At 41.9% G+C, this 25203-nt stretch overlaps 1 protein-coding gene across 2 annotated transcripts in view; it reads left to right on the forward strand.

Annotated features, from left to right (window-relative positions):
* Positions 1-25203, forward strand: part of RTN4IP1 (reticulon 4 interacting protein 1) — a 485006-nt gene that overhangs the window by 21837 nt on the left and 437966 nt on the right. For both annotated transcript variants that reach the window (XM_069606575.1, XM_069606576.1), the window contains one exon: positions 15492-15795. In XM_069606575.1, coding sequence (XP_069462676.1) covers positions 15534-15795 — 262 coding nt within the window. In that variant the 5' untranslated portion in view covers positions 15492-15533. The remainder of the gene's footprint in view (positions 1-15491; positions 15796-25203) is intronic.

Here is a 25203-nt window from a genome sequence, read left to right on the forward strand (position 1 = left end):
AGCCGTTGACCCTTAACACTAGGGTTCTTGGTGGGTATAACTGTGGCTAGGATATTGGGAGAGAAAAGGTGTCTCTTGGTTGTCCTTCCTTTCTTGACCATTTGGCCTGAGGCCATTGCTCTAAAAGGTGATCCATCCTAAGGTTGTGTCAAAATATCACTACTCCCAGGACCTTGTGTTGCGTTGCATGCATTCTACCCATCTCCTTCCAATCCGGAAGAAAACACATGGCACCGTGTCCGAAGAGCAGTCCTACTCTACCTGGATAAGACTTTGTCATTCTGTAGGATGGATGACCTCTTTGTCATTTTCGGTGTGGTATGGACAGGGAGCAAGGCTTAAGTCTTCTCTCTGAGGTGATGGATCCATTCAGTAGTCTCATTGGCATGTGAGATTTGCAAGGGTCCCTTTCCAACTGTCTTATCCAGGGTTTATCCACTAAATATATGGCTACATTCGGGGTGATGTCCAAGGTGTTGCCATGGTGATATATGCACAGCTGCCACCTGTGGAAGCCTGAGCACCTTTATCAGACACTATATGTTGAATGTGGAGGGTCTTTCTTATTGTACTTTTGGGACAAGTGTTCTTAATGCAGGCACCCATTGATTGGGTGGTAGTGGTTATTCTGCAGCTAAAACAAAGTTGAAAGGACAGGGGCAGGCGTTTTCAGTAGTTTGCATGTTTTCTGGTGATATGGGCCGCCTCCTCACGTTGGAAGTCCTTTTAAAGTAAACACTGAAACAAGTAAGAGGAACATGCGGGTAATGCACAGATTACTTGCATGTAATATTGATTATGCGTAGTCCTGCTCTTCCTCATCACGTTATTTAACCACCTGACCCTTGCTAGCGGGGAAGGGTCATATAAGATGTTATTGAAATACTAACTGATCCATTATGGGATCTGGGTGGTATGCGTAGCCCCTTGAGGATGGTGCTCATAATTCAAACATTTTTTGTGGTTCCTGTGGTGGAGGTGGTACCCTCCAAAGTAAGAACTGCATTGGGTCAGAAATGAGAGACACACAAAGTAGTCGCTTCCTCAACTTTTGACATATTTATTAAAATTAAAAAGGGGACCGGATTAACGCCTATCTGTCCCTATCCTAATCAAAATAGTCCCACCTAACAAACTAAAAGCTAAAGAAAGATGACCGTGTCCAAATGTATCTGACCCTCACACTTGCACATACAATAAAAGTGCATAAGGTAAATGTCTGTTTTTAGTTTAACCAAAATGTGCAAAGGTTCAAAACTTAGATTTCCCATAAAGCATTCCTTGTGCACAGGTTTTGATTACCTTCCCCTGAATCAATTCAGGAAGGCTTTTACACAAGTTCTGTTTCAACAATGTTCTATTCAAAGGGTTTCTTTTCATCCAACACTTTTATACAAATTTCTCTTCCCAAAACACTTGTACAAAACCAAAGCATCTGTTTCTTCCACAAAGTATTCTTTCCAAGTAGCAAAAATGATTACTTAGAAAAATGTCTCGACCCTTCTTTCTATATGATATCTTTGTCCGGACAATACAGCAAATGTCTCTTGTTACACAATAATTTGTCACAAGGATAAGGTCAAACATCTTCTTTCCTCAGTACTCTTTATAGCAAAAGCGTTTTCTCCTTGAAGACGGCTGTTCCTTTGCTGGTGTGCTCACCTGCCAGGAATGGGTTTCAACTTCACACACAACCTACTTTATAACCTTAACGTTTTCTATTTGAAAGCAACTGTAACTGTTCCTTGTCTGGTCTACTCGTCTACCAGGAATGGAATTCGACTTCATACAACTTGTTTATCTCCTGGTTTACTCGCCTGCCAGGAATAGTTTTAACTTCATACAACTCTCAATGGTTTCTTTGCTTGTAGGAATGGCAATGTGGGTTCCAGGTTTCCCCAAACTGGTATCCCCTGTGAGGAGAATTGCACCCTTTCGGCCTTTCTTTCTCTTCCTTGCAGTTTTTTGGCTGGTGGCAACTCGTTTTCCAGGTTTCCACAAACCGATGTCCCATGTGAGGAGAATTGTACGTGCTGCCCTTCTTTTCTACTTAGTCGGTTTTCACAATTATTTTTCTATTGTAATTGTTCCTTATGGAAGGTTACCTCTCTCTAGGTAAAGTCACCGGCTTCCTTAAGCATCCCTGGGTGTTTTCACAGGGCTGTGGTGCGGCTTCAATGCAGGCGGGACCTCGGCCCACTGTCCGATCCTCTCCTCTCCGCCAGCGCTGCTAATAGCTCTCCAGTGGTTGCTTCTGCTCACGTCGCACTTTCCCCGGAGCTCACCAGGCTCCACCTGGTCTTCAGGTAAGCCAGTCTACTGGAGCAGTCCTTCTCCCTCTCTGCTGGGCATCTAGCACCATGGCGTACTTCCACGCTTCTGCTTCCCGCTGCGCACACACTGCTAAATCCTGCGGCTTCTTCTCGGACTGCAACCTCTGCCATGGCCTCCCCATCAGCTTCTGCTGCTCCTGCCGCTCTCCTTCTCCTTCCTCTGCCTGTCTGCTGCGGCTGGGCTTTCAATTTAAATGTCCAGCTGAACTGTTTAAAATTTAAACAACTAGACTGCATGGTCTGTTTGACATCATCAATGATCCCTATCAACTCTTCTCTCCTCCTCATCCCAGTACTATAGGCATTCTGGGCATTGAAGTCCATAATGTTTGTAGGTTTCCCAAAGTCAAGTTGTTTTAACTGATGGTTGGAGCAAACAGCAGATGTCATATGATCATTCTGTGTAACAACATTAAGTTCTGGATTTTTACCCAAGACAGAACCATTGCAGTCAGGGGGCACCGCATTTCATCCATATATTCCCGAAGTGGAAAACGTGTTCTGTTTAGGTGGTGTTTCATATATTATCTTTTGGGCTTTAACCTGGGTGGTTTTTGTATAGTGGCAACATGCCATCAGGTGTTTTGGGGATTATAGGATCTTCATCCCCACAAAAGGACGAATACCGTGCTTCACCTAATGGAGTCACTACTTCTCTTCGACAGCCATCTCCTCCCTCGTAATGCCACCCTCAGGGTCTGAATCAAGTAGCGGCTGCCTTCCTCTGGCCACATGGGAGGAGACTTTAGGCAGGTGATCAGTGATGACTCTGCAGGATTCATCACAGTACGCTGAGAAGGAAGAGTAGAACTCGGAGTAATGAAGGTTACTGCTAATTGATCCGGGCATGTTGCCTCACTCTGGCTACTCCATCTAAAAAACTAACCATTTACTCTTTTATCTGCTGCGCTTATGGAAAAGTAAAGAATTGAAAACCTTTTTTCTAAGGAAGGAAAGGTGAAAGCTAGTTGCCAAGGACCCAGGATGGTTTAATATTCAGCCTGGAGGCTGGGCCATGTAAGGTCCGATTCCATCACCTCCTGCCTCCTCTCCTCTTTTGACACACTGCTTTTGCAGGGCTTAACCTTCAAATTCAGCAACCATTAAAACACAAAATGAGCCATTTCAAAACTTCAACATCCCAGTCTGCAGTAATTCATGAGTCCATTAAGTCCTTTTAGTCTTTCATTACCTTTTTGAATTTGTCAGGGTCTGGGTTGAGACACATGCGTGGATACTCCACCTCTGCTTATTTCCCCACCAACCCACCAACCCACCAACAGTAGTTAGAAGGTGAGAAGAAAGGCAGAAGGTGAGAAGAAAGGCAAAGGGGAATGTGTGGCCACTGACGAAGAAACCACCCGACTGTAAAGTAAGAGAAAAGGAAACAGTGTGTATGGGAATCCAACACCCCTTTCCCGCTGCCAAGTATTAATACCCATCTTAACATGTCAGAAAACCTGCATGCAGAGTGAAAAAAAGTAAAAAAGGAAAAAGGACCTTAAATGGTGACCCAGAGGTCTGGAAGAACAGGTCTGGTATAGGTAGTAGACTGGGCCTAAGGAGAAGGTGCAAAAACTGGAAGGAGTCCAGAGTCTAGAGAAATATAGCATGGGCTAATTGCAGGGCTCACAGAAACTTTCAGGAGCAAACCCCCTTAATGCCGGCTTCCTAAATCCTAGCAGGGTTGAGACGCCACCTGTGTAAAGTAAATGCATCCTCTGTAAATTGCGGCCAGTCTTAAAGCACGCATCACCCAGGGACCGCTGGGAAGTGTAGTGCCCAGCGGGCCTGTAGCAGCAAGTATGGTGTTGCGGCCCAAACTTCCCTTGCATGGGCGTGAGCATGACCGAATTGAAGGTTAAGCCTGTGGCCTTAGGGCGCCAGTAGAACCCTGCCTCTAAACGGAATTTAAAATCCTGTCACGGCCTGGGGAAGAGAGGTGCAGTAAGGCATTTCAGTATTTTGATACTCCATTGAGGGCTATTTATTACTAAAATGCCTGTAAGATAATAAATGCTTAAAGTTGGGTTTGGTATTCATCATACAATTGTTGCATAGATACATGGCCTACTTTGCTTCTTCATTCAAGAGAGAAAAAAGTATTTGTGTTATGGGAGCAATAATGGGGACTGCATTTTTTTCTCCTTCACATTTTCTGTTGTGCAATTTTTTTGTCACAGTATGTGTTACGAAATGACTTCTGCACTGCAGGAGTACACGGATGAGAAGTGGCTAATCCGCCTACTCGCTCCCACACTTCTAGAAACTGACAGTGATCCCTATCATTAAGGTAAAACAGGCACAGCTTAGAGGTGCACCTCCTTTGCCTTTTGTGGTAATGTGGGCCAAGAAAAGGCAATACCCAAACTGCTTCCACATTTCCAAAACAAAATGTCTAACCAAAGTTCTATAAAAAATAGGTACTTTTAATTACACATCACGTGTACACTCAACTGTCTATACAGCACTATAACCCCCCACATCCCTGTAAAGGAAAACTGAGAAATGCAGAATGTAATGATGCAGGCTCTATGGGTATTTAGTAGGAAGGAACAATAGGCACAACATGCAACCAGGAATTCAAAAGTTATATGCCCTGTAGAAAAAAGGTGCAAAAGGGACTTGACCATTGTCGACAGCCCCAAAAGGTGGACAGGGGGCACATGGTCACTTTAAAGTACTAGATTCCAAGTCTGGGTGGTTTGCCAGTGTCAAAACAAGCTCTGATGTGTTGCAGACACTGGTCAATCTAGGTTTGGGTGCAGCGAATCGTATTAGTCCAAGCAGCAATCTGATGTTGGTTTGAAGCGTGTGCTCAAGTGGTTCAAATGCAGTGGTTGAGCGATGGAATTCAGATGTCTCACCAAGATAGATTCGAAGGTCAGATTGATTCGAGGCGTTGGTTACCTCTGGTTCAGGTCCATTGGTGGTGCCATGGTCCAGCAGTTCGACTCGCGATCTGGCGGCTTGAAGCTGGGATCCTGATGACCAGTTGAGGTTTGCGTTTTGTCCAATGTGGACAGCTGCTTGTTCGAGTAGAACAGTTGAAATGCTCTACCAGGTAAAATGCAGCTGGGAACCGGCTAGAAGGTGCAGCAGCAGCGGTTCAAAGTTTGATGAAGTGCCAAAAGCAGCACTGGTGGATCTTTCTGGTTCAAATGTGCTGAAAACGACTCAAATGCATTTTGATCGGGTGAAAGCAGGGATCCTGGCTGTTCTTGCCCTCTGAATGCTCTGTGGCCCACTGCAGGGGTTCTAGGACAGGGTGAGTCCATTCCGGTTCTGCTGTCCCAACCGACAGAAGGTTTCAAGCAGAGTTGCTAGGTGCTGATTTTCAGCCAGAGCCACCTCCAATGTGCCCTTGGAGTGGGTAGGGAGCAGAGCTTGCCCGTGCCTTGAAGCACTCCTTCACTTAAATGGTTGAGCACTTTGAAAAGATCAACGCTCCCAAAACAGTTACAAATTATTTTTTTCTGAAGTCCTGGATGGTCCAAAAGTGAATCAAAGAAGGGGTGGAATACCCCTCCTTTTTAAGCAAAAGGACTCATGGGATTGGATGAAAGCAAGCCTGCTTTAAGTGCTCCAACCCCTGTCCTTGCGAAGAGAAGTGTTTGCTTGGTTGCATCATACCCAAATTGCTTTGTGCTCAAGGGAGTTTAGCAGACAGGATGGAAGGAGAGGTACAGATAAAAGAAAGAGTGTGGAATCCTTTCCCAGTTGTGCTTAGCTCTCTCTGACTACACCAACCCCGTCCCTTAATCACATCCATACTGTCAAATGCACTTTGGTATACAAAACCCTTATGTGAGGCTAGTCCTTTTGTCTACGGTGTGCCCTTTTGATTTCTCTTTCCCTGAACAGCTCCTGCCGGGGGCTGTTCTGTTGAAGAGAGGAGTTATCCAACCTCAGAAAGGATCAATAGAGAGGCAGCTCCCAGTGGCTGTTGTCCTGCTGGCGACAGCAGAGACAGCCAGTCTAGGGAGAATACACACAGTCTGTCCATTACAGGCCTGGGCTTACAGTGTTGACATATACATTTGGGGGTGGGTCCAAGCCTGATGTGCCAATGGTCTTTCCCCTTTAATGGCTTGGCAGGCGGAGAACAATGGTTTGGAGGGATTGCCCAGGACAATTTCCGGAGGTTAAAGATGAATTCTAAATCTTTCAGCCATCACCTTTTTGTTTTGACATATATATGACAGATCATATATTGCTTTAATAGTTATGAATTACCAGCCACCGTACACCAAACTCAGGCATGGCTTATGTTGAAGGTTATACAGGCAGCAGAATGATGGTGCATCATAATTATGTGGTTTTGGAAAAAAGGTGCAATTTTTAAATACAGCCGCTGTTCTGAAGTGATTTTGCTGTCGCAGCAATTGTGAAAAGGGCCCATGTGATCCTTGGACCTGCTCTGTGCCATTGGAGAGCAGGTGCGTCAGATCACGAGACTAATACAGCAGGGCATATGCGCCACTAGGCTTTTGGCATGGAGATTAGGGAAAGGGGTCTGGTTACCAGAGCACCCTTTTTGAGATGGAGTTACCTGCATCATTATATCAATTAATAAAAAGTTAAAAGCCAACAACACCCTTGCTAAATGGCTTATTCTCACAGTATGTCTCAGTAAAAGATTGAGATATCTAGAAAGGACCTCAAAGAAAAATGTGCTACTAATTCCTGCTTCCAGGATAATTTCTAGGGGTGGGCATACCAGTCAATGGCCCAGGGGAAGAGATGGCGGGGGAGGACGAAAGGATGCAGCACAGACAGTCTGTTAAATCTCCCATATGGGATAGCAGGGCGCCTTTGCAATTTACCATCATTAACAGGCAGCAGCTCTGAGAGAAAGAGGCGGGGGACAGAAGCCTGCCTTCCCTATATAAATGCACCCCCCCCCAAATGCAGCTGATGGCTTAATATTGGGCTTTGTTCTTTTTAGGAAAACGTAGTATCTCTTTGTGAAATTAAACCTGCTTAAATGGCCCCACATCGTTGGGCAGTGTGATAATTGCTGCATAGCACTGCCAATTTGTTAAGGTTTTCAATCAGGCGATGCACACCTTAGTCTCGGCCTAGTATGCAGCGCACAACTGAAATGCTTATTGTTTGTTATATTAGATTCAATATTGAGATGTTCCCCCCCCCCCTTTCAAATACCCCAGGTCACAATGGACCATGAACCAGGCTGGTTGGTAAAATACAATATTTATTTATTCATTTGAACATAAACAGAAATCATACACTTTTTAATATGGGGCAGCAATCACCATTGGGGTGATAATAACAATGAGAATGTGAGCAATGCCCTGGGTTTGTCTTTTTAGTGGAGCATATATACACAGCACAGCAGAATAGGAGCACTGCAATGTTCCCTCAAACCGCAAATCAAATCTGAGTGGATAAATAGAAGCAGCAGGTAATCAGGAATGACAAATAGGAAACAGAATTGCAATCTGACCTTCCCTCCCCAAATAAGAGAGAAAAACGGATTTCAAACCTCTGGCAATGTTTTAAAATGACACTCGGAAATGGACAATTAAATAATGAATGTGTGTTAAAAACCTTGGGGCAAATATAATTCCTCACTAAAGCCACAATGCAAATACACTAACAATCACAAAGAATGGATTACCAAAAGCATACAGTTTGAAAATGAGTGGCAGGGTTTAAAACATGTTGCAGCAAATGAGATGTTGGAAACTTTGCAAACTTTGCAATTTCTGCTTGAAATTACCTAAACGGTTTTTAATAAAAACGGATGAAATAGACTGATTTGCGTTTTTCTTTTGGTTGGGGGATAGCCATACATCATAGGTACAATATGGAAGTGTCAGTAAGTCTCTAGCTGGTAAATTGGATGAGTTATACGAAATCTAGAAAGGTGCACTTTGAGTACAATGGAGCGGTGAAAAAGGAAAGGAAATCATTTTTGACAAGAATAGTTTTACTCTAAACTAGAGTATTCAGGCTAGGCCACCAAAGAGGGACACTGTAAACTCCAGGGTTGATTCGCAAGTTCAACCCTATCACCCCAGCGCCCAACCCTGGCGGAACCAGTCCGATCACTCGAAATAGGACTAAGGGCTTAGGATTTACGTAAGGCAAAATTTCTAAAGAGATGGCGCTAGCAATAGAAATCAAGAGCATGATTGCAAGAATGATTCGGACAGTTTTACAAGTTATCAGGATAAGCATAGAGTGACTTGGAGAGTGGGATGAGGACAAAGAAAAGATAGGCTATGGGTTTATGTGGGGTGGCAATTAATACTCACAGTTCACTTTTTAGTTTTTGGATTTTGGACAGTTAACGGTTCGGTCACTACACGGCCGGGCGCATGGCAACACAGCTGGGCAGTTCTGGTCGCCGGGAGCACTTCTGGACTGGCAATTCTGGTCACTGGATACTACAGGTTAGCCGGATGGCAGGATCGCAGCAACATGCAGTGAGTGGCAGCAAGCCAGGCTGGATCAGGATGCCAAAAGTACCACAGTTTCCCCTTAATGGGAGATTTAGTGTTTTTGTTTTTTTATAATGGAGGCCTTGCTGGGAATGGGGTCAGCACTAGAGTGCTGCAGTGAACCCTGCAGTAGGTTCAGCAGTGCTTGGCCTTGTAGTTGTAGTCTGGATCTGGAAGATGATGGGTACAGGAACGCAGAGTGTGTCGTATGGAGTCCTGTCAGGGACCCTTTATATAGAGCATAGTGACATCATTGACTATATTGCTGGGCCCGTTTAGCTAAGCATGCCTTTAAACGAATGGATTGGGCAATCAATGTTGGTTGCCTCCCCTTGGTTGTACCCAGTTTATGAGGTTGTATTTTATGATGGAAAAAGACTTCCCACAGACCTTTTTGCCAAAAATCTAGCCTATCAGTATTTACACTTTTGTAAAATGTTGGCACCTTAATAAATTGCATAATCAGGTCACATATTTTATGTAATGGACAGCCGTCCAATCCTGCAATCTGTGAGACATTATTTTGGACAGTTTCTACTTTGGATCATTTTAAGCATGAAATGTTCAGCCTAAAATTCCATAACTTTATACATATGTGGGGTTGATCATAAGGTATGTAAGTACAAAAATTTACATTTGGGACATGTATACTTTTCTGGTAAATCTGCAATATTTAGTTACTTCTGTTCCCTATGCAGCAATGAAACCTATGACGTCTTAAACGAAAGGCCATAAAATTACTTCTAAACAGTGAAATATTTAGATTTTTTCAAAGTCCTGCTGCACAGATAAGTCTTAAAAGTTTATTTCTGAAATAGTTTTTAGGAGCAAATGGCAGTCTCTTTGTTCCTGGGTCCATTTTATTTTCTGCCCTTCACTGCTGCCAACTGTCACTTCCTTTAGAGCATGGTAGAGGTTTCTCAGCTTAATTGAAGTTTTTATTGCCCCTTCACACTTCACAGGTTAGTGTCCAAGGACTTCTATTGTCCCAGCCTGGAGCACAGACGAATGTATGAGAAGCGTGTGAACTTTCTTTGTCCTGGCCCATTCAAAGTGTTTCAAGCCGGCAATTATCACTTTTGTGTCCTGGAAGTTTACGGTGTGCCTCCCTTCCTAGGGGGAAGTTTCAAGGCTGGCACTTGAATAACTGTTTTTTTTTTTGGAGCTTGCAAACTCAGGCCATGTGTCTTTAATCTTCATTTTCTTATTTTGAGTCTTGAATTAAAACAAACCTGTGGAATAAAAATAGCCTATGTGTGTATTATAACCCGCCACAAACCCCTTGACATTTGTAGGTAATGGCAGGCTTTCCTTCAACAATTTACTTTTTAAACAGGCCATTTTTTTTCTTCAGTTAGCAAAGCCCGTTTTTTACATGTGGTGCAAACTGCTAGCATTTCTTCCTTTTAAATTCGGTTTGGCATCTGTCTTTCCAATATGGTTTACACAACAGTCTGGACAAGGCAAAGGTCTCCATAAAATGGACACGTATACATACAGCTCTGATTCCTTTTCAAACAGTGATTTTGATGCTTTTTAGCCAAAGTTAAGCACTTTTTCCCATGTTTGATGCAGTACAGCTTTTGTTGGTTTTCATGTTTTGGCTGACACAGCCTGTCATTCTGGAATAAGGCATGGTTTTGCTGAGGGACAGTGGGGATATGCATAGGCATGTTAGGGCTTATTAATCACAGTGGCTTTAAGGAACAGAGGGAATTAGCGTCATAGCCACATTTTTTTAAAGGTGAAAAAGGGTTTCTTTTCAATGGATATTTTGGCTTTTGCAGCAAAGCAACGCTGCATTTTCCACTTCCTTCCTTTTTTATGTGGGAACCCACTAGCAATCTCCTTTAATGTGCCCCCTGGTTCCATCCTGCTCGATGTGTGCTTGGCAGGACGGTGCAGCCATTTTTGTTGTTGCAAAACACAGTTTTGAGCCATGGCACTCACAGGAGCCAGCGCAACTCTTTTGTGGTTGTTTCTGCGCAATTGCAGCTTAGTGATGTGGGGGAATGCCGTTGAGTGGGCCAATATATCCCACAATGTGCAAGAGAGGCATGGTATCACAAGTATGACACTGACCCAAGAGGTACACTTTTCAAAACCTTTATTAAATTCCTGGGGTTTGGAAAAACTGCTACTTAGCTATGATGGGAGTAGTCCCTGCCATCAAATAATAAAGAACACACAGTCCTAGTCCTAGTCAGTCTATGTCAAATAAAAATGGCTTATACTAAATAAAAAACAAATGCCTGCCCTATCTCTTATACAAAAAGTGTGTAAAGGGACATGTGTATGCAAAGGAAATTCAGTGTTCTAACATAAAGGATCAAGATGGCTGAGTCAGCTCTCCTCCCCACGCTGGACTGCACTGATTAAGGCAGCCCCTGAAGACCGGATGGCACACTCTGGCTCAAGTTATCAAAAAAAGGCAGTTCAAAACGTGGGTCGAGGCCCGCCTGGCCTTCCACGTTAAAGTCACTTGAATTCACCAAAAGGGTCTTTCACAGTTCAACAGAATTCACTTGGGTCTCCCTCCATCTGGCTCGGAACTGTCAACAAAAGTACCTGATTCAACGTAGATCTCCATCAGCTGGGCTGAGACCTTGCAATCACAGCACTTGTGTGGGTTTCCTTTCCCAAGTTCTGTTCACATTCGTTAGGGGTTCCCTTCCCCTAACTTATTTCATGTTCCAGGTCTCCCTCAGCCGGGCTCGTAACTTTCTCTGAAGTCAAAAGCTTTTGAATGTGTGAGGCTTTTCCATTAACCTCTGCAGGACCACTTTGACTTTCACTTCAGCTCTTCCTTGTGGTATTTGCCCCAGTGTCTCCTGGTCTGGGGGTTCCACAACAAAGTCCAAAGCAAACTTCCACTTTTGTCTGGGTTCATCTTCACTATCGCATATTTCAAAGTTCATTCACTTTGTTGCTTTATAACAAACATCAAACATTTCGCGTAGACTTTTGAGTGGACTGTTTCCTTTAACCGGACCATTCTGCTACTCTGTATCACTTGCTTCACAGTTACCGCTGACTTTAAAGTTCACTAGAGGTTTGCTTTCCTTCGTTTCTCATCAGCACACGTGCAACCTTCAATTCGGAGATACACTGTTGCGGCTTTAATCTTTCCTTCACACAAATCGGCCTTTCATGTCTCTCGCTAACACCGGTTGTGCGCATTTGTTTCTGTTCTCCTGAGTCAAGGTTAATACCACAGGCTTGGCCCTGCCTCCTTAACTCTGCCGTTCACTCGGGAGGGTAGCTGGCGTCTTTGAAAAACTATGCAGTCTTCTTCTTGCCTGGGTTTTGGCTTTCTCTGCGTATCTCTCATGGTTTCCCGTAGGCAACAACCTCCTGCAGGGGTGTTCACGGTTTCCCCGCCCCTCACTCTGGTCCCTCGATCTGTTGTCTTGCTCAATTGTGTTCGCCTTCTCCCCGGAACATCTGCTCCTTCTCGTTTTCCATCTTGCTCAGCGTGTGTCTCCATGTTCTGCCTTTTATCTGTGTGGGGGGAGCTAATGAGTGTCCGATGTATGTGATTAAGGTCAAGTGCCTGACTTTGCCTGATCTTAACGGGACATGTCCAATGGGATATATAAGGGTTAGCTTCTTTACTCTCAGTCCTCCTCTTCCTCAGCCCAGTGTTTGTGTAGAGAAGGGGGAGGGGTTGAAATGTCAGAGAATCCTATAAAATAGGATCGGGTATGGGTCAGGGAAAGGGGGACATTTTGTCTCACTATCGGTTGTTTCACCCCCTCTCCCTGAAGATCCCTCACCCAGGTGATCCTCCAGCACTGGTCCACCCCAAGGGTCTGGATCCAAAGGCAATGCACCTTCCCTAGCCACCTGAGAGAAGGATCCCCGGGGACTGGCAAGTGAGGCACCCTTTGGTTTTTCACACATGCAACAATGGAGGTTTGCGGGTTTATGACAGACTAAAAGGAGTGGAAGACTGAGGTAAATAGCCTAGGAATGCTTAATGTATGAGGATGAGAAGAATTTTCATTCACTTATGGTCTTGTATCAGGTGACTAAGCTCGTTTTCATGTTTGTGGGTTGTTTAGGGCGATTAAATGGGTGATTCCATGTCATCCGAACACTAATGGGGTTTCTTTTTTTTTAAACATTGTTTTCTAGTATGTTAATCCAGTTAAAATAAAAAAGGCTACAACTCTCCAAATGCATGGAAATGTTACACAAAAGACCTGGAATGGATGAATTCAGGTAACACGGAGTCACCTTGACAAACAATCCTGTTTACTGGGAAAAGCTTTGAGTAGTTGGTGAAAAAAGCAATGTTACCCATTAAAAATGGTGGTGCCCGTTTAAGTTTTGTCAAACGGATCATGAATTTGAAAGGGGAAGGTATGAACGCTGACGAGATGGGATTTAATGGGATTACTTACTTTGTTTTCTGTTGTAGGATGTGTCAAGCGGCAAGTGTACGTGTGTGTGTGTGCGTTATTTACTGTGAAAAATGTATGTGAAAGGTAGAAAACAAGCATTAACAAATCAAACAGTTTTGACCTGTGTGTTTTGAAATGGTTTTCTTGTCGCTACTGTAGTTTTTGATGCCACATGAGCATGAACCTTCATAATTTTCTATTTGATAGGTTTTGGCAGGATATGTTAACATGAAACCTGTTAACTGTATTGTCACAAATACAGTGATTGCCGCGTAGTCACACACTTTGATAGTTTTTGCCATCAAATAGCAGCAATTGGCGCTTTTTCACCAACAAGATATGGGAGAGTGTCCTTCATTTAGGTAATTAACTTCAATATGGGCTAATGAAAATTCCTTCCTGTTTATTGTTGTATGAAAGTACTTATTTTAAAGTGCAATACAACTGTATTTAAATTGCAATTACTTCATGATTTTAGAGCAGCACTATATTGCGGGTTATCTGCAGAAGAGCAACATGGGGGGTGGGTGTATTCTAGCATTTCGCACGGGCACACTATTGTCTAGAAGCTGCTCTGCCTACTCCATTATCAAACCATCGGGTCTACTTTCTCCTGTGACCCTGTTTATTATGGTCTTCTTCTCATTTGTCACATATCACTACACTGCGAACAAATCGAGAAACCCCACCAATTTCCCTTTTTCACATTGATGTCCATTGAACTACTGGCCATGGTACCTGTATAATTCTCCTAGGAACCCATTTGAGGTCCAATCTCGAGTTTCCAACCAAGTAAGATTGTACATAGTGCTTAATTTGTGTGAGGGACGGGGGTGGGCTTGCCAGGACTCAGCCCTATTATTTCTGAGCCGCTGTACTTATTGCGGATTCCAGTTTGATTAAGTTGTAATGTTTTGGCACTTATTATTTTAACCGGCAGTCCGTCATAGTAATAGAACAACAGTGCAGGGTTCAGAATTGCTGGGAACTATTTAGCCCATACCTCTACCCTAGGAGAGCCTGATTACCTTGAAACCAACAGCTACCAGCAACTACGTTTGGCACCTTAGTTCAAGTGGTGCCTTACAAACATGTATATGTGACCTTTATTTTGAGTGTTTGAAAATGTCAATAAAGAAGAACTAGGGCATATGTAGGACACATTTAAACATAATGGATCATACATAATACCCAAAAAGTTAAACTATGCATCTTGTGTGGAAGTTAGATTTGTAGTGTGCTGTGTACCTGCTCCTGGCTACCTAGCCTGGATACCTAGCCATAGCTCCTGCTTACTGGGTGATGCCTGACACCCAGGAGCTAGTTTTAGCTCCTGCTCATTGAACCTTCATTTTGAGCTGTGCAGTGTGCACTGTCCAGGCTCTCTGCACGGGCTGGCTCATTGTTATTCATGAACCTGATGACCCAGGTTGGCAGGACTATTTATCAATTTTCGTGAATAACTACGAGTTGGACAGGGACAATGCTGGGCACTGATGCAGGTCATGTCTGCTCTCTGCTCCACTCAGCCTGCATGGCATTGCTGCAAATTCTCTTGTGTAATAACCATGAGGGTGTGTTAACAACAAAAGGACAGTCCCCAGCCACCAGACCCAACACAGGTGCTGTGCTCCCAGTCACCCCCAAATTACTTTATTTAAACCACCTATTTGTTTTTTGCAAGAACTCATTGTTTCAGTACTGCAGCAAATATACCAATGCATGTTTATAGGTCTTTAGGGTGCTTCTAAGAGCAAATGTTCAACATAGCCCCTAGTTAGTTATTCAATCCATGACAGTTTCCAAGTGAACCAAAAACAGAACTTTCGTTAGCTGTATTAAGTCATCGAGTCTATTTAAATGGCATTTGTTTTTTTTTTGTTTTTTGTGAAACTGTACATTTTATTTATACTATGCATTGTAACCTGCATGCCTATATAAAATGCTAACGTAATCATATGGCGAGATGCTCCGCGAGTCCTGACTTTTGCTCTCAGGCTACCATTCGCTTTGCATAGAGGCACTTGTAGTTCTGCATTTATATTGGGAAAGTTAAAGTGAAAATGTAGTACCTTTTTTAAGACCATACACTCCACCACCCCTCCAAAAAATAAATACTGTAAATTGGCCCTCATGCTAAAATATTACCTGAATTGTCGCATTTCAGTGGGATTGCCAGAAAACAAAATGGTATGAGTTTTCTATTTTTGGAATAATTAATGATATACGATGCACATTAATGGGTACATAAACCTAATTGGTTTTGTTTGCATGTGTTTGTTTAGATAATCGGCTGCATTCCAGTACTGTGAATCCTATGGTCAGCCATGTTAAATACACTTAGAGGAATGTTTTGTACAAGACTGCTTAGTCTAAGCAAAAAATGTAGAAGACTCCATCGCAGACAAGCAATCAGCACTTCTTCGAAGAAGAATACAGTTATGCCTGCATGGGTGATTGACCGATACGGCAGTAATGATGTTCTTCGGTTCAATAAAAACACAATGTTCCCAATTATCAAGTACCCTAATGAAGTGGTGGTGAAAGTCCATGCTGCAAGTTTAAATCCCCTTGATGTGAACATGCGAAGTAAGTTTTTACCTTTTACGAATACCTCTGAATTTGGCATTTTTGCACATAATTAATTGTATGTTTATTGGTTATATAACGAATAGCAGAATTCTGTAGATCACACAAGCTGCTTCTCATTTAATAGCAATATAATCGAATATGTGTAATAGTGATAAATTAATCTGTCAGTAATAACACTTATTTTTATTCCAAATACACAGTGTGGCAAGGTTCAATTTGATAGACCAACTCTATTAAAAATAACTACACTACTATGGATCAATTGTTCAAGTGTTTGAGAACAAAACTAAGTTAAAGAAATCAAAATATTTCAGTATGAACGTGACTTAAGACCAGACAGCGTACACGTACCAAAATATGTTGAAACAACATGTAACAAAAAGTTGGAGACTGCACCATCGGGAATGCTGGTCATTTCTGATCCGTGACGGTTGCAGAAAGTGGAGAAGAGGGTGAAACACCAGTAACTGATCCAGATACAAGTCAGACTTCACAAAAGAGAAATGATCTGGCAAATCATAAGAGATAGTTATCAAATGGGCAGATGGAGGAGGCAATTTCTTTTTGTGGAAAAAAACAATTACATAAAAATGGGGCAAGACAATTTAAATATACCAGGTTGGTACAAACCATTGGAACATAATGAATTGCCCCAATTACAATATGTACTTGAAAAGAAGCTTCCTTATTGGACCTTGCAAGCAATGACAAGTCTTCGATATCAACAACTGGCCATTAAAAATCAAGAACTCTCACCACATATTTTCTCCCTAAAATACAGAAAGAATTGTTTGAATTGCCAACCGTGAGACCAATTGTCAGCAGTATTTCATTGTTGATAGTATTAGAATTGGAAATTCATAGATGCATTACCTAACCCAATGATTAAAACATTACTGCCCTATGCTAGAGACTGTATGCATGTCCTCCAACAATTAATTGACATTACATGGGATGAACACTATATTAGATATGGTGTTGATAATACTTCAATAGATCATAAATCAGGGGGAAAAAGTCAAAGATTTTCGGTGAGAATATGACTTAAAACTCAAGACCTTGATTAACATACCCCAGAAAGCGAAAGCGGCTGGGGAAAGAGGTGATTGGATCAAAACAATTGCAAAAGTCAGAAACGCGAATAGACCAAATATCTTCCAATCTGTGGATAAAAAGTTGGGGGTCTTAGCGAAATACCTGATGATAAAATTCCCATACAGGCAGGCGAGAAACAACTTTCTCAGGATAAGGCTACATCTTTTACCGGTTGGGAAGTGCTGGTACAGAGAACAGAAGAGAAAAACTCACAGAAACTATGTAAAGTGTGCAAGAATCCCTTAAATCAGTCTCTGAGGCACTTGTTAATGGAATGCGAAGGCACCTGAAACTTGAGATATTTGTTATTCAGGAAATATGTTGGAAATGATGAAGGGCTGATCTCCGATTTCTTCTGGAACAGAATTATCTCTGCACATGAGACTCACCGGAAATTCTCTGTAGTTGAACTTTTAAAACATTTTGGATTTTTATATTGGGCCTTCACATTCCATGTTAAAAGATCCTGAACCCATGACTGTGAGTAGGTTCTGGAAAGACAGGTTACTTGGTAACCAAGCATAAGACTGCAGCAAGGTCTCCAAAATGATCTATGAAAAAATTGACTACATATTTTTATCTTTTCTTTTTTCTCTTTCTGCTGTCGCTGCATGGATTAGTGGAATTGTTTTATTGTCATAAACTGTTTTATTATCATGATCTGTATTTGTTCTATGTTTTAATTTATTGTGTTACTTTGTCAATGTTTTTTATAACCAACACATCACAAAATTAATTTTAAAAAAAGAAAAAATTGCAATGGGGTGCAGTGGAATTCGATCATGCTAAGAGATCAGCATTGTTCCCTACATAAAAGGCCATAATGCTTGTCAATGGTTTTCTTTTCAATGGTGAGCTGTATCAACAGCTATAACCAATATTACAGGGCTCTAAATATGCCCCGTCTCTATGCAACCTTTTATGGGCCAAATTGAGGAGATTCATATTCTCATATATCCACCTGACACGGTTAAGAAGGGGGCCTGCTTTATATATGACATTTTCATGCTATGGTAGCGAACAGAACATGAATAAAAGCTTTTTACAATTTCCTCAATGATAAAAAGTTTGGTATCAAATGCACAATACCTTTTTCATGAAAACAAATATCTTTCCCTAATCTAAAGATAGACACATGTCAACAAAATGCAGACAAAATCCTACCACACTGGTACAGAAGTTAATTCAATTCTTCTAGCCACCAGTTGTCATGCAGGATTATTCACAACATCTCATAATGAGAGGTTTCCAGAGCAAATTGAAACTGCAGCAATTTTACGGAATATAAACAAGAATGTCAATTTTTAAGAATGGTTTCTTTGAGGATATAAAGCCAATGTTGTAGAGATGGCAAAAATTGAAGCGTCTATAATGAAGCAGCTAACAGGTTGCAAGAAGATCTATTGAGACCATGATCCAAAAAAGATTAACCTATACAAAAATTGCAAAAATATTGCACTATGTTGGCAACTGATACAGACTGACAACCCTATCTATGCGATAAAACTAAGATTGTCCGTATGCAAGCCTTCACTCTACAGAATGTTCTGTTTAATGATCAGCAAAAGTGAAAGAAACTTTGTTGGTGAACTTATTATGGGTGTGCTTTTTTATCTTAAAAGTATGGTCTGTAGTCTATGCAACCTTGCACTTGTTCACCAAATTCATCTGCAAATTATTTAATGATGAGTCCTAAAAAAGGTTAACATATAAACTGTAATAGTACCTTTGTGGTCTGTGCCATAGTAGTTGTTTGCCACTAGTTGTTTCTTGGCAGCGCTATTCATTAACTGAGAGCCGGAATATAGGAACGCATCAAAGCAATTAAGACCGCTGATCTCTTCTGGCAGCACAATCAAAAGAAGACCATGTAGGTCTAAATGTTCAAAAACTGAGATTAGAGTTATGAAATGTAAGAGACACTTTTGCCCACTGACACTTGGGTCTTGGGCAAATTACTGTCTAGATGGAAACTTTTATATTTCAAACTGTAATTTAATTCATAAGAATAATTCCGTTAAGTGTGCTCTTTTGTTAAATTAGGGCGGCAAAGCCCTGTCAAATCGCTTTTTCAAATATAAGAATCTCTTTAGGCATAGTGTTAGGTGGAACAACACACAGATTTGCCAATTAGAGAGTAATGACACATTGATTTATTTTCTACGCCATATATTTCCTGCTTCCTGTTTAGGTAATTAATTTGCCAAAATTGAAAAAAGGGATGGTTTTGATCTCTCTTTTTTTAGGTTAACTGAGGGAATTTGAACGGAAAGATAGTGTTCTCCTTTTAAAATTTGTTTGAATTTACCTGCATACATTTTGTTAATCTCGTCCATTAAATCATTTTTAATTAATTGGTATAAAAGAATTTGATATTGGAGCATGATCTTAATGTTAGGACTGGTATTTACAGATCACACACAATGGTCCTGAAATGGACACAATCTCTTAAATGGTGGACATTATGTTAATACTAGGTTACTACGCTGAAGCTGACCCATAACTTTGAGCTCTGCTTTAGAGCATCTCGTTCTAACTAGTTGGCCTTCTTATTTGGTCTATGCTGATTCACACCGTTGTTTTGTTTTTGATGTATGTCTTCTTGTTTCTTCTTTCCCAAAAATGCTGTTCAATGCTTTTCTAGTTTGTTTTTCATGAAAAAGGTTAGTGATAAAAAAAAGTATACATTGAATTAATGTTCTCAATTTAGAGAACTTTTAACCACAAATAATGTTTTTTGTCATTTGAAATAAATAAACAACAAAAATATTTTAATACACTTTTGCACTACCTTTATTTCATCGGAATGGGTTACATATCATTTAACGCAGTTATCGATTTGATTCTTATGAATTAAATTGCAGTTTGAACTATTTCATTTTCCCTTCATACAAAAACTGAGATTATTCATGGAATTTAAAACAAATCTATTCTTTCCTACCATATTGTCTTACTAAGCATTTAATTCATGTGAAGGGACAGAACCTAATAATTAAAATGTTACCTAAAAGGGAAAAATGGATTTCTTCTCACAACTATTATTGATTCAATGGTCCTTTTCTGAGCAAATCCTGAATATGTTTTCAGTACAGATACACACCCAATAGAACCAACTGACTTCATAGTGTTTCATGATAATATGTGGTACATTATATTTATCTTTACCGGTATCAATATACATTTTTACAATCCCTGTACTGCACAGGAGATTTTCCACTAGTCGGCTCAGGGTCTCACCCTACAGCCTCTCTTGCTCGGCAGAGTCCCTGCCCACGGTATGCTTTCCTTTGCCTGCAGCCAAGCAGCTCCACACTCTCAGTTTACTCACGGATGAGTCAGATGGGTTGCTTGTCATTCTTAATCGCACCATCCAGAACCCCGATATTTTGGAGTCTCCTGAAGCAGGGTGACCTTTTCCTTGAAGCACCTCCCTACCTATTTAAACCTGCTAATACTGGAATGCCCCACCAATAGAGTCAGGCAAGGACAGGCAGACCGCCCAGAAATTGCACATGCAGCCTGTAAAGGAAACCCTGGTCTATAAAAGGTGGAGTTCCTGGCAGAACAGAAAGCAGCAGTTGGGAGAAGTAAAGGGAGGCTGCATGGCATGAGTCCAGCAGGGGACCCCTTCTCAATCCCAGTCCCACTTGCTACTTGGACCAAGGAAAAGCGAGACGCTGGAACGCTGACCCGGTGTGGCTGGAGGTTTGCAGCCTGGAGAGAGAGACAACAATCAAGGAGAGCTGCTCGCAGCAGCCCAGATACAGGCCATTGCTGCTTTCCCTGGGTGGATGTTGATCCCCAGGGAGACAAAGGGGCAGGTTGGCCAGACCCTGACCTCAGATCTGAGAGCTGTGAGTCTTTACCCGACAGCATTGCGTCGCCAGTGAGTTTCTGAGTGAGGGGAAACCCGTCACGTGTGTGAGGCTGAAGTGGGAACTTGTCAGAAATATATGAACTTTTCTTGTGAGCATGAAATCCACTATTTAACCATAAGGAACGGTGCATTATGGGACATGTAGTGGAAATACAACCACAAAGACATCTGCACCTTGCCTATAACTTGTGAACTATGGACAGATGCTACAGAGTAATAGAGTAGTCCGGCATAGTGCAAGTGGCCAATCAAAAGACTCTGTTTAGATGAACATTTAAGACTGTGAGAAACTGTAAATTGAAGGGATTGGAAGTTTGGTGGAAGGAAACCCCTACCAGTGTTGTGATTGCGAGGTCCGAGCCCGACTGAGGGAGACGTATTGAGACTATGTTTAAAAGGGATCTGAGCCTGACCGAAGGCGACCCAGTATGAACTGTGAACCTGAGCCTTGAGAACTTTGAGATCCTAAAGAGAAGAAACTTTGCTTGTGTGTGCCCTGGCATTCTTTGAATGAGAGACTTTGTTTTGGAAAGAGACTTTGTCGCGAAAGGCCCTGGCTTACGTCCAGAACTGCATCCTCAAGCCCAAGAAGCCCAAGAGTGTTCAAAAGCCTGAGTGTGCCACCTTGTCCGGTGCTGAACACGTGGAGAAGGGAACCCCACTGTTCAGTCATCCTGATACACACTTTCTTGAACACTGTTTTCTTTTGCATACAGCCTTTTCCCACACAAATTTGTTATAGCATAAGGATTGACAATAGTTTTTTAAATTTTTTTTTAATATAGGCCATTTTGATTTGATAAGACACTACTAGGACTGCATTATTTTATTATTTGATGGTTGAGCCTGCTCCCATCCTTGGATATAGGGCTAGATAGGTGCTCTACTTCCCCATCTTTGCTAAATTAACACCTTTGAACTGTGCCTCATTTGTGTCCATCTTCATTCATGATACCATACCTTCCTTACAGCACTCGCACATCATCCACACTCGTACATTAAGGTAAAAGCCTCACATTGACCAAACCATGACATTTGTGTAACAGAGATGGGGCAGCGCAAACCCCTCTGTGGCAACCAAGAATAAGTGGAGGCCACATTTTCTCACCACACGCAGAGAAATCAAAGTACCTCCCAAAAAACGATCCTTCCTCCCATACACATGTCAAGCAAAATTGGATACCTCAACACATACACCACTCTCTCATCAACACACTTTTAAAGAGATGTGTAACAATACCTGGGGCGAGGCCCCACTCTACCTCTAATATCTCTCATTCAAGAGAGCATTGGCACTACCTTTTCCCACTAGCTCACATGCATAAGAGAATAGTCTTGTACCTTATTTCGCACACATTTCTAACAAGCTCCATGGTGACCGTACTCTTGCAGTCCCACCTTCTTCCAGTGGCTACCTCACACCAGAGAAAATAGTCCTCTTACTTTACCAAACCACTCACCTTTTTGATGGAGCATGGTTGCTCTGTGGATGACCACACGCACAGCAGTGCCTCATTTATGCCTCTCACTACCCCAACCACACAGAGCGTAACTCCATTCCCTTTGGACACCTTTTTGATGAGCAGTGTCTATCCATGTGCGCACTGCACTCACACCAAATACTATTCACTCAAGAAAATCTAGCCCCTTACTTTCACCAATACTGTGGCTTCATAAAATTTGATTTACTTCCTTAAAACTAAAAGTTCATAGTTGTTTCGACAGCTCTAAATTTGCAAATTCTCAAAATAGTTATTCTGCATTTCTCAAACTTGTAAACTCTATACACCAACACTTAAACGCTGCATGGTCACACACTCTTTTTATCATGCACTTGTTCCTAAATGTCCATGCCGGATTTAACAGCAGTACACTGTAAAACCTAAAGGTGGCTAACACTATTGTCTTCTCTACTTAACATACTTCAGATCACACATCAGATCACACATGCTCCATTTCCAATACTTGAGATAGTCCTAAAAGTCCATGCTGACAAAGTCAGCTGTAAACCTGCAAATCCTCAAAATAAAATAAACGCTGCACTTCTCAAACTTGTTAACTCTATCTCAATACTCAGAACTAAGCTGCATGTTGCCCCCCCCTTTTTTCACTTTTTTAAACTTTCACTGAAAGAGACATCCTCACCAAACCGCTGAGCGTTGCCCTATTTGTTTTGACCCTAAATTCTACTGCACTGCGAAATTCCTTTTCGACACTGACCCTCTTCTCCGTGCGGCCCATCACCTGCCTTACTTTCGTCGGCAGGTCTGTTTACAAAGACAGTCGAGCAAGATCTCATCATGCATTCTCCTAGTTTGAAGGTCATTTTCTTCAAAATTCCATTCAGCTCTTCTTTGCCAGAATGAAACTGATCAGTCCTTGGGTCATGTTCCTGCCGTCGCCATGGTCCCAGCACTGCAGATGCTGTCCTCATTTGGCTTCCCACCACGGAGCCGTACAGAGCTCATACGGAGCAACAGCTCCAACCAACGTCCAGTGGGTAAACCCCATTACTTCTCGGCTGGGCCCCCTCTTTAGACCACAGTGTGTGCCTACAAGAGCTCAGGTGCCCCTCCACAGGTGGTTGGCACTTGACTACTCCTCGAACGAAGATGAGTGCAAAGCCCTGTACTACACAGGAGATTTTCCACTACTCCACTTAGGGTCTTACCGTGCAACCTCTCTTTCTCGGCAGGGTCCCTGCCACGTTTATGCTTTCCTTGCAAAATAGCTGTGCAGGCCTTCTTTTTCCAACAGCTTTACCATTCAGGTTCACAGGATAATAGCGAACACCCTACTGTCTAGTGCTGGGTTAATCACAACACTTCTCTTAACTTCACCGGGTGATTCATTGTCCTGAGTGATGGAACTTATTTTTTAGGGGCAGTGGGTCCTCTCTTCTCCTCCTGCAGCAGATTTATTAATGACCTACTCCAGCTTCTCCTCTTCCAGGTCCTTCAAGAAGGCCAGCTTGTCGCCAGTGAAATTAAGCCGCTCCACAGGCACTTCAGCTGTCAAGTTACATTCAGCTGTTAGACAGGAAGCCCCACTGGCTCCCATCATCCAGGATCGATCTCTCTAACGGACTGGGTTAGAACCTTTGCGCACACAAACACTCTCACTCATACAACAACATTCTCACTGCATTCTGTCTGACATTATTTATTTATTTATTTATTTTTGTATTTATTTACAACGCACATAACCCGTAGGTGTCTAGGTGCTAGTTTCACTGTGGCAGTATGGAAGGGCAGGGTTATTTAGAACGCAGTTTTTTTTCTTTCTTTTTTTTTTTCCTTCCCAAGCATGGGTCCTGGATTCAAACCTGTGTTTGCACATCGTGGTCTTGCTTCCAAGACCCGCGCGATGCCACAGAGCTATCCTCTTGTCCCATAAATTCCATACATCCATCGAAGCACTTTGCAAAACATCTCCCTCTGTTTCCCTGCTCTAACCATCCATCGCCAACAAAGCGCTATACAACCATCCATCACCAAAAGAGTGCAATACAACAGTTTGTTATATTTCTAACATTCTAAAATGGCTACTGCCATGGCACGTAATGCTCCCTTAATTTTCATAATTAAATCAATATTCATATGCGGGAACAAAGGTCCTCGTTACATATGATAGACAGTTTATAAATTAATCTTCATTAACTCTGAATGATCTATATAGTAGCAATTATATTGCTTCCACGTTTTATGAGGCACGAGCGCCAATTCTGTTTGGTTTATTTAAGACATCAGAATATGGCGCCCACTGTACGCCATAGTTGTCCCTCTTTCATTCCACCAAAAGATCACCATATATGCATATCTAGCACGCAGGAAAACATATGGAAGCCATTTGCCATGCTATCTACACACCACTATTCCATTGCACTACTAGATATAAGTAACCATTTCCTTATTAAACAATTTTGTTACATTTACGAATTAGGCATAGTGGTAATACCATTTAGCTGTGACAAAATGTAACTGTAACTAATCTTAGTGAGGAGCCTATACAGATATTAGCCCTCTGTTAGTTTACAGGGATAACTGTTGATAGTGAAATATTGCTTTGAATTTTGTTTGTGGTTCTTGCTGCTGCAGAAAAGGAAACAAAACATGGCTTTGCATTTATCTACATAGAAGCACACCTAAACCTTAGCTTGTTGAGATCATTATTTATCCTTTTAAAAATGTTTCAACTTTAGAAAAGGAAGATGAGCGAACCAAGGTTGGCTTTGTTATGAGTAAGTAGAAGCTTCGATAATTCTAGTATTCAAGCAAGTGTTTTCCATTTAGAATATTCAAATCATTATTTTTATCAGGTTTTGCAGAGGCTCGGAAACTTTACTGAGCAGTTCTGTTGTTTTGTCAGAAGTTTTGTTCTTCTGAACAAACTCAAACTATTTGAGAACCGGTACAAACAACTCAGTAAATGAA

Source organism: Ambystoma mexicanum, chromosome 4p (assembly GCF_040938575.1).
Source record: "Ambystoma mexicanum isolate Mex_15411 chromosome 4p, UKY_AmexF1_1, whole genome shotgun sequence".
NCBI lineage: Eukaryota > Metazoa > Chordata > Amphibia > Caudata > Ambystomatidae > Ambystoma > Ambystoma mexicanum.